Source organism: Vombatus ursinus, unplaced genomic scaffold, assembly GCF_900497805.2.
Source record: "Vombatus ursinus unplaced genomic scaffold, bare-nosed wombat genome assembly UNPS02014784.1, whole genome shotgun sequence".
NCBI lineage: Eukaryota > Metazoa > Chordata > Mammalia > Diprotodontia > Vombatidae > Vombatus > Vombatus ursinus.
In genome coordinates this window covers 17,341,476-17,352,324 of record NW_020954562.1, presented here as the reverse complement: position 1 = coordinate 17,352,324, position 10,849 = coordinate 17,341,476, and the positions used below count along the sequence as shown (strand labels likewise).

At 38.4% G+C, this 10,849-nt stretch overlaps 1 protein-coding gene across 1 annotated transcript; it reads left to right on the top strand.

Moving 5' to 3' along the window:
• The first annotated feature begins 3,588 nt into the window (after positions 1-3,588).
• Positions 3,589-8,542, top strand: LOC114046498 (probable E3 ubiquitin-protein ligase TRIML1). The gene is made up of 6 exons (XM_027866823.1): positions 3,589-3,804; positions 5,982-6,090; positions 6,147-6,211; positions 7,086-7,108; positions 7,238-7,335; positions 7,976-8,542. The coding sequence occupies exons 1-6, from the start codon at positions 3,589-3,591 to the stop codon at positions 8,506-8,508; spliced, it is 1,044 nt and encodes a 347-aa protein (XP_027722624.1). The 3' UTR covers positions 8,509-8,542.
• Positions 8,543-10,849: the final 2,307 nt, after the last annotated feature.

Sequence of the window (10,849 nt, the reverse complement as noted above, 5' to 3'; positions counted from 1 at the left end):
ATAAATATTTAAGAACAGACTCTCCAGGAGAAAAAATGGACAAGTATGCACTTTTAAGAGGAATCTCTATTAACATTTTCTTCACATTCTTAAGCCTAAACAATCAACAAAACAGTAAATCAAACCTTGATTTGCCTATTTTTCATTTCCAAGGTTTAAGTGTTCACAATAAACATTAAGCAATGAGCTTTCTAGAGAGCCAGTTCCAACTGATTCCAACTTTCTTCAACACATCTTTGGAACCCCTAGCAGTTATCAACAGGGGAGAGGCATACACGATGGGAAGACCTACATACAAAGGTTATACCTATTCTCTGTTTTTCCATTAGGAATCATTACTGGTCCCACATGATAGAAACTGCAAAATACTTGACTCAAAGACAGAAGGAATGGAGGAAGGCATTTATTTAGTTTCTTGCAAGAAGTGGATGTGTGCTACTCCCAAAGAGCACACACACACACCTATACAGAAGCAAGAGCAAGCTCTTATACCCCAAGGAAGCTAATTAAGCATGCACAGAAGCAAGATCGGCTGTTATTTGTCAATACCTGTAGTTAAAAAGTACCTGCTAATCAGGATATATTAATCCACAAGCATCCTGTTTTTACACTAACTTCGGTGAAAACAGATAATTTCACAAACATCTTTTCACACACAAGGGGCTGAATATTGGACCCATTCATTTTGTACATCCAAGCAGACAGTTTTAAAAAGGATCAATCCTTGAGATTTCCCATACTAACTAGTATTACACTGATTTATGTATAGGTCTAATTTCTACTGTTATATCCCTTGAGAGCAGCTGCTATCCTTATTGCCTAGCACTGTGCCTTGCATGTAACAGGCATTTCAGCTATGATTTGAACTCAATGAAGTGTGAAGTTTTTGCCCAGGTGTAAATTCAGCTCTGGGGGGGGAAAATTCCAAAACAGACCCCAGTTTCTCAAGGTTTGAACCAGGCAAGTGAGCACCTAGTAGGTGTAAATCCAAAGAGGTGGATCCTAGAGGTCCAGAAGGCTACAAAAAGGGACCAACCTGGGAAATTCAGGGTGAGAGAATGAATCTTGGAAGATCAGATCTGGAGCTGCAGACCCTGCAGGAAACCTGCTAGGTAAGTAGAAGTAAATGTATGTTGTCCACTTGACAATATCACTTTTCTCCTTTTATTTATTTAATGAACATAAGGAACTAACAAGGGATAATGGCTTCTGGGCAAGGAAGATAATGAAAGCACCTAGCTGAAAGGTGAAGTGGGATAAGAGAACCAGATCAATAAGAAAAGAGGTTATAAAGTAGAGAGTCATTGGAGGATACACACATATGCATATGTGCATATGTATTATATATATATATGTGCATACATACATACATACATACATACATACATACATACATACATAGATGAATATAAGAACTGAATAGCCCACCATTTTTCTTGAAGCTGGACTTCAGAAATCTTTTTTTTTGGAATCTGCTAATCAGAGTCTCTAAGGCCTAAATGTGAAAGGAAGGGGTTTGGACGGATGCCCTTGAGAGAGGCCTGCTCTCTGACATCTGAGAGTCTGTGATTGGAGAATCTTTGCACATGAAAAACAAGTATATATTATGATATTCAGAAAAATTAAAGTTTGTAATTTATGTTATAAATTTGGCCTAAGGTATCACTGATACTAAAAGGTCATTAAACCTTTGTTACATTCACTGCAGGTTTTTCCTTTTTTTCCCTCTTAACATTAAGAAGAAAATTTTGCTAAAATTACAAGTTTGAATTTCTTGAAAGGCTCAAGGATGTCTGGAGAGATGCCTACTTCTTTTTCTTTTTTTAAATTAATTAATTAATTTTTAGTTTTCAACAATCACTTCCATAAGCTTTTGAGTTTTAAATTTTCTCCCCTTTCCCCCTCCCCAAGACAGCAAACAATCTGACATAAGCTGTATGTATACATTCCTATTAAACATATTTTCACATTAGTCATGTAGAGAAGAATTAGAACCAATAGGAGGAACCACAAGAAAGAAAAAAACAAAACAAAACAGAAGAAAAAGAACAGCAAATAGTATGCTTCCATCTGCATTCAAACTCCACAATTTTTTCTTTGCATGTGGATAGCATTTTCCATCATGAGACCTTTGGAGATGTCTTAGATCCTTGCATTGCTAAGAAGGGCTAAGTCTGTCAAAGTTAGTCATTGCACGATGTGGCTGTTACTGTGTACAATGTTCTCCTGGTTCTGCTCACTTCACTCAGCATCAGTCCATACAAGTTTTTCCAGGTTTTTCTGAAGTCCACTTGCTCATCATTTCTTAAAGCACAATAGTATTCCATTACATTCATATACCACAGCTTGTTTAGCTATTCCCCAGTTGATGAGCATCCCCTCAATTCCCAATTCTTTGCCACCGCAGAAAGCTGCTATAAATATTTTTGTACATGTGGGTCCTTTTTCCATTTGTACAATCTCTTTGGTATACTCCCCTAGAAGTGTCATTGCTGGGTCAAAGGATATGAACATTTTTATAGCCCTTTGGGCACAGTTCCAAATTGCTCTCCAAAATGGTTGGATCATTTCACAACTCCACCAACAATGCCTTAGTGTTCCAATTTTCCCACATCTTCTCCAACATTTACCATTTTCCTATTTTGTCATGTTGGCCAACCCAGTAAGTGTGATATGGAACTTCAAAGTTGTTTTGATTTGCATTTCTCTGATCAACAGTGATTTAGAGCATTTTTTCATATGACTATAGATAGCTTTAATTTCTTCATCTGAAAACTGCCTATTCATATCCTTTGACCATTTATCAATTGGGGGATTACTTGTATTTTTATAAATTTGACTTAGTTCTCTATATAGTTTAGAAATGAGGCCCTTATCATTGGCCCTGGTTGTAAAAAATCTTTCCCAGTTTTCTGCTTTCTCCTAATCTTGGTTGCATTGGGTTTGTTTGTGCAATTTCAATTTAATGTAGTCAAAATTATCCATTTTGTGTTTCATAATGTTCTCTATCTCTTGTTTTGTCATGAATTCTTCTGTTCTCCACAAATCTGACAGGTAAACTACTACTTTTTATTTTTGATTAATGTCTTCCAAGATATTTTAAGTGGAAGACTAGGCAGGGACCAAATTGTGCATATATTTGTGTTGGGAGTGGATTGGTGAGTTGTAAGTAAAGGGCAGCCTAATCCAAATGATGGACAGTGTGGGGAAAATCAGGTTTTTTGCAGTTTAAGTTCCATATAATGGCTGAAATTGGTTATGCATGTACCTAATGAAGAGCTTGTCTTTCAACCACAGATTGGTGGTTTGGTTCCACCTGGGATAATTACGTATCACGTTCTAAATTTCTAGCAAAGAAGAGACAATGGCAGGTACTTTTTTCCACTTTGGTCTAATCTGTTCAAGAATTTTCCACTGTCTTTTTTTTTATCTTGGGGAAAATTATGTTCTTTCAGAGAAGGTATGAAATGGAAATCAGCCGAGGACCCTGGGAAGAATATAAGTCGAAGCAAAAAAGTTCTCAGAATCTTTTCTCTATTACTTCAGGAGATTCATCCGTCCTTGATCTTTCTTTTTAGAAAAATGACAATGGCAGAATTTGCTGAGAACCTCAAGGAAGAACTGACCTGCCTGGTGTGCGTGGACTACTTCAGCCACCCAGTAACCTTAAACTGTGGCCATAGCTTTTGCTACCAGTGCCTCCTCAGGAGCCGGGAAGAAACCAACCAAGCCTGCTCCTGTCCTCTGTGTAGGAGGGCCTTCCAGATAAGAGACTTGGAGCCCAACTGTCGCCTAGGGAAACTGGTCAGCATAGCCAAGAATATAGACCCTATTTGTTGAAGCCGAGGAAGGAAAGTGTCACTTGTGAGGGACATCTGGAGGAGCAAAAATTGTTCTGTGAGGAGGACCAAACCCTGCTCTGTGTATCTTGTTTCCAAACCCAGGAACATAGCAGGCACACAGTGTTCCCCATAGAAAAGGCTGTAGATGACTCTAGGGTAAGTGTTTTTAATCAGCAGGAACCCATCTAGGATTCCCACAATTCTTTTAGTGGTTCTTCAAGACAATCACTTGTGGAACTGGAATCCATGGGGGACCTAGGATCCCTGTGTCAGCCATACCTTTTAATACTCAAGCCAAAGATATTAAATGACTCTCTTATTATGACTGGCTTCCCAGCTCTGAGATGATAGGACTCTGTTTATCTAACCCAGGAGCTTCACAGTATAGGGAAGAGCACCATGGGTTAATCAATTGTTATGTTTCTCCAGGACAAGCTCCAGAAAACTTTGGATCTTCTTTGGAAAGAAGTAGAGATGACTCAGGCCATTTTGGCTGAAGAGAGAGAGAAAATTAATACTTGGAATGTGAGTATCTTATTACTTTAGGGTGGGGGTGGGTGGGAAATCAACAGAGCATTCTAGAATTCAAGGGATCTTAGAGCAGTCTAAAGAGGAAATAATCAGACCACTCCCAGGAAAGAGAATCTCTGCCAAACCTTAAAGTCAAAGATTTCAAAAGAGAATAAAAGAGAGAATAAAAAAAAGAATAGTCCCTCCAGAATGCTAAGCATTTGTTGATATACAAAGTATCTTTAAATTTTTATTGCTAGTTTAATTTATAAACATGTATTCTTTCTCCTACCTTGCCTCCAATTTTTAACAAATATGCATAATCAAGCAAAACAAATAGCCACATTATCCACATCCAAAAATGTTTATCATTTTGCATTGTAGTCCATCCACTATCTATCACAATGTCTATCACAACATGCTTATCCTTCAGACCCGGAATTTTGTGGTTTGTCATTGCGTTGATAAGAATTCTTCAATCTTTTCAAGCTGTTTGCTTTACAGTGTTGTTATGTAATTGTTCTGCTTCTGCTCTCTCTCTGCATCAGTTCACACCAGTGTTCCCAGATTTCTTATGGTACAAGAACTTGTCCATTATAATCAGGTACAATCATTTGTTCAGCACTACCTTGATTGATGGACATTCTTTAGTTTGCAATTTTTTGCCACAAGAATATGCATGTATACACTTACATGTATGAATACACTTATAATGTGTGTATGAGTGTATACATACAAACATGCAAATATACATGAATGCATACATATATACATATGAGTCCTTTTCCTCTTTCTTAAATCTCTTTGGGTATCACTTCATAATTTTATTACTGAGGAAATCTGAAGGAAAACAATTAATGGGAGGGGACTTTGTAGCAATTTTCTCTAATTTAAAGGTATCATTTCCACAGTATAAATAGAACTGATTAAAATTTATAATTACAAGAGTCATTTACCAATAGATTCATAATCAAAGGAATGGATAGGGAATTTACAAAAATACAAGCTGTCATCAACAACAATATCACAAAATGATCCAAATTACTAACAATTAAAGGAATGCAAAATAGAGCAAATCTGGTGTTCCACCTCTTACTACTAGATTAGCAAAGATAACTAAAAACAAAATGACAAATTCACTGTTGATGGAGACATGAATTGTTCTAGCCATTCTGCAAAGCTTTTAGGAACTTTACCCCAAAATCAGTAATCTGGCATTGATTAGCTACCTTTCTTCTCAATGTTTTCAATTATTTCCCTTGAAATTATTGACTTGATGCTCTTCCAGATGAATACCAGTATTACTTTTCATAACTCTACAAAGCTATCCTTTGGTAGTTTGATTGTTATAGCACTAAATTAATTTAGGTGTTATTGCCATTTTTATTAAATTGGCTCTACTTACTTATGAGCAATTAATATTTCTCCAATTACTTAGGTATTATTTCCATAAAAAGTGCTTCATTTTTGTATTCATGTACTTCCAATTCAATAAGTAGATTCACTAGTATTTTCTACATTTTATATACATAAAGTTTTTACATTGATGAGAAGTAAAAGGTCATTTTGCTCTTTGGGGATATGGATTTGGAGGCTTTTGAACCTTATCAGATTCTTGTATCTTTACAGGAACAGGTACATGCTTGGAGGGAGAGCATTAGAGTGCAATATAAGCAAGTACATGAATTTCTGAAGAATGAGGAAAAGTGGCACCTTTATAGTTTGGGCAGAGAGGGAAGTGAGAATATGAAGAGTCTAAGAAAAAGTGAGGCCAGACTCTCTCAACACCTTCAGAACCTAAGGAAGTCATCACAGACCTTGAGCAAAATAACCAGAAACCGGATCTCCAGCTTCTTCAGGTGAGACTCAGATAGGTAATCAGCCTGAAACAGGATGATTCAAAAAGCCTAGCATAGCAGCCCGCTGGCATTTAATGTCTGGGCAGAGAACCTGGTTCAGACTCCCCAGAGAAATCTGAGCAAAGTACTTAGTGCACAGTATGACATGAATAGTTATTTCTAATGATGGGGTGGGAGCTTTACCAAGGAAATGTTTTATCATACTGCATGTGCTCTGTTTGTCAAGGTAGGGAACTGGGCCATGAATTTGAACAAGTAGTCTTGTATTAAAAAAGTATTAGAAACCAAACTGAAGTGTGAATAACTTCAGTACAATATTTTATAATCTGAGAAATTTTCTTGGTTGATCTCTTGATCATGAACCCAGGTCCATGAAGTGTGTGGGAAATGAGGGACATCTGATGATTCGTTCAGCACAGTGGTCCTTTTCTAATTTATGACATGTATGTGTGTATGCATGTACTTGCATGATGAGACAGATCTTTTTCATTTTCTCCAGGAAAATTGCCAAAAGAAGTTTTCCTCTTTGGGGAATTCTTGTCCTGACTTTTTAGTCCCTTGGTTCCATTTTTTTTAAAAGGCAATTTAGGTTAAGTGACTTGCCCAGGGTCACACAACTAGTAAATGTCAAGTGTTTGGGCTGAGGCCAGATTTGACCTCAGGTCGTCCTGACTTCAGGGCCGGTGCTCTATCCACTGAGCAACCTAGCTGCCCCTCCTTGGTTCCATTTTCCAAAAACTCTTGTTTCCTTGATTAACTCTCAGCTAATTTGACTTCATGAGCTTATCAAGGGAACATGTTACAGTAAGCCCTTGGCCCAGGACATAGCAGAGGACCAAGCTAAACTTCTTTCCCTCTCTCTTTTTCTCCCCAGGTGGTAGGGGATGCATTGAACAGGTAAGATTCCCTTTTGGGGTCAGCTAAGAGTTTAAGAGGAGGGCCTGTTTTAGAGGAGGGAGGGCAGTACTATATCCATGCTGAGTCTGTACTGGTCATTGAGGGTAAACAAAACTGTCCTCTCTGCAGGAGTGAGTCCCTTCTGAGTCATCATCCTGAAGCTGCCGGTACTCAAGTGTCCATGTCTCAAATCACTGGAATATGGGAAATGATGAAACACTTCAGAGGTGAGTATTAGTATTAGTGGCACTGTACTGGAATTTCAAAGTACACAGAGGCTTCCCTAATGTTTGCATCAATACAGTAGATGAAGAAATATTCTCATACCAGGGATAACAATAGGATGGAACAGGGAAAATCACTTAATGAGTACCTAGTAAGAAATATGATTTTCTTTCTCTCTTTCTTTTTTGGCAAGGGAATCGGGGTTAAGTGACTTGCCCAGGGTCTGACAGCTAGTGAGTATCTTGTGTCTGAGGCCAGATTTAAATTTACATTCTCCTGACTCCAGGGCCAGTGCTCTATCCACTGTGCCATCTAGCTGCCCCTTAAATGATTTTCCTTGCAAGTAAATGTGCTTACTCTGGCCTGCAAGTGGTCATTTGAGGCTTGTTCAGGTTTTAAGTGTAACATTAAAGGTTCTTCTCTCACATAGTAATAATACAGTCTGTAGTTGTCATTGGTGATGATGGTGGGGGCCATTAAAAATCCTAGTTCTCTGCACACCTAGTCCTAAGTAATTCTTTTTCTTCCTGACCTCATGGACATAGTTGAATTGATCAATGGGGAAATTCTTTGCTGTTCTGACTTGTTCATTCAAGATTTTAGGACATAAAGTCATATAACTTCTTGGCCTTTCTTTGCAGTGAATTGTGACACTGGATCCTGAAAGTGCCTGTCCCTATCTCATTGTGTCTAAAGATAGGAAGACTGTCACTCATGGAGGATGTCAGCAGAATACACCAATTGCTCTCCACCAATTTGAAGACAGCAGTATTTTGGGAGCTCAGGTCTTTACCTTTGGAATGCACTACTGGGAGGTAGATGTGGGAGACAGTAGGGAATGGTCACTTGGTGTATGTAAGGCATCATTGAGTAGGAATGCAAATGTTCCACTCGGTCCTGGGGATGTATTTCTCCTTACATGTTTTCTGAAGGGAAATACCTACTCTGTGATGACCACACCTTTGCACATAGAACATCAATCAGATTCCCATATACGAAAGGTAGGAATGTTTCTAGACTATGATCAAGGGCATATTTCATTTTATGACGCCTTGAAGACTAATTTAATATTTCATTTCCCTCTCTTCCACTTCTCCGAGCCCCTGAAACCTATGTTTTGTCCTTGTCCCCCCATGGGAGAGGAGAATGGGATTCCAATGACCATTAATCCATGAACGTTCGTTTCTTTTTTAAATCAATTTATTTTGATTTATCAACAATCACTTCCATAAGCTTTTGAGTTTTAAATTTTTCTCCCCCTCCCTCCCCATTTCCCTCCCCAAGACAACACGCAAACTGATACAGGCTGTACATAAACTGAATGTTCATTTCTGAAAAAGATTCTGTGCTAGACCCTTCCAGAAGGACACAGCTCCAAGTCTAACAACGTCCAGACCAACTCTGGGCACTGCTCATGATGTGTGTGATATAAAAGCATTTCTACTGGGTGATTGTGAAGAAGTCATCAGAATTTATTATTTGGACCCCAAATTAACATATAGATGAGTCTTTTCATAAAGACTGCCATTTTACTAAATAAACACTCAGTGAGCTCTCAGTAGGGGGTTGCTGTTGTTTTAAATAAATTTGGTGTCATTGTGGATTCAAGTCTTGGGTCTGCCTATAAGTAATGTCATTACTATAGGCAGAGCTCTTAACCTCTTTGAGACTAAGTCAAGTTGTATCATCTACTTCCTTTCCTGGTCAAGTTTCTAATGTGTCCTACCATTGCTTTTTATGTAAATACTAGAATAAACGGTTATTTGGTCACCAATTCTACAAAAATTTGTTGAGGATTTTTTAACAAAGATGTATGTTCATAACTTTATATTAAATTTTAAAATAAATACTGTTCCTGTTATTTATCTATGGGGTCAGAAGTTGCAAGGTCATTATGGGAATGCCTTGGTTATTTATTGATGAGGATGGGACCATCCTCTGAAGTCAGTATTATTTGGAATCTATCTGGGTAACTATTGCTCATCTGGTGCAATGGATCACTTAAAGTTACAGGTTCAAGCAAGCAATTTTTTACTACAAACATTCTGATACCTCCAGTAGAAGTTATTCCATTAGGCAGTTTAAAAGCAGTCCAGAGGATAAACTAAAATACAAACCTCTTGCAAAAAGGGTGAAAAAGCAGCTTGCTGAAGATTGCTTGGTGTCTCAGGAGTTTCTTGTCAAAGTCCTAAAAACTGTTTTTATATTACTCTTGCCTAAAGGGCCCACATCTGGGACTCACATCAATCCACATATGGGCAGAGTTACACAAACAGCCCTGTGTCTGCTCTATAACTTGCTGGCTTTGGACTTTCAAGGCTGGTGTTGTGGAAGCATGGTGTGGTCCGTACACTGGTCCCACTGACCCCTGGAGTACAATACCACAGGAGAAAACAACAAACATCAGCTAGCTTACTAACACAAAGATCACCCTCTATCTGATTATGCTGTGTTAAACTGTGTCTTGGTCCTTCTGAACCACCCCCACCTCCCTAACAGTAGAGTAAATTTGTAAGGAGCCAGTATAAAGTGACAATAGCAGGAAGTAAGATTGCAAAGGGGAACCTAAAAGTCACATACAGGCCTTGTCAAAGATCAAAGGAACATAATTTGCAAACTGTATCACCTATTAACCAAGATTCACATCTTAAGAATATGTACTAAATCAGAGGAAGTCATTCATGTGGACCTTTCTGTCTGTCCTTTTGGTCTAGACATCTTTGTCGTTTGTGATGTTCAGCCTTCATTTTCAAAGAGGACCAGTGACATCATGTCTTGACTTGTTACTGAATTGGATTTAAGTGAGGCAGAGTCGATGAAGTTATCAGCCTCACTCTCTCTTCCAGTCATCAAAATCTAGTGGTAAGACAAAAGTCAAGACTTGGGATAGCCTGGGATGCACTGGAAGATCTTGGCATCTCTGATGTCTGACCAAGCTCTGAGTGCTCCGCGGTGCTTGCTTCAGCTGCCTTCGTGGCCATTGGAACTTACTGTTCTCGTTTTTTACCTTTTTGCCAGGGGAAGTCTTCAAACACTCCCCAACCTGTACAAACTCAACTTTGAATTTGTTTTTCTTCAGTCTTTGAATAACTAAGAAGCACCAAATTTCAGTTCAATAGGGTTTTGTAATGATCAATTTAGATTAATATGCAAAATGAGGAAGGATAGATTCTGAAAGTGAGAAAAAGTAACAAATATTTTTTCAGACATCAGCAGTAAGAGAGCAGAATGCCAACTGTTGTTGATAAATTTGAGATGACATGGATGTGTTAACTTTAAAGTTTTATGACAACTTTGAGATGATTTGGACATGTTAATGAATTAACCCCAAGATGACACAGATAAGAATTAGTTTAACCCCCACAAAAATCCTATAATAATGAGACCTCAACTCCTGCTCCATGAGCACTTGTTCATCTCCATCGAGGTCCATGCTGCCGTGTGCTCCCAACTGTAATCCATGGTCATGTGAGTGAATCTCCACACCTCTTCCCCTCCCCATTCTCTTCCTGTGCT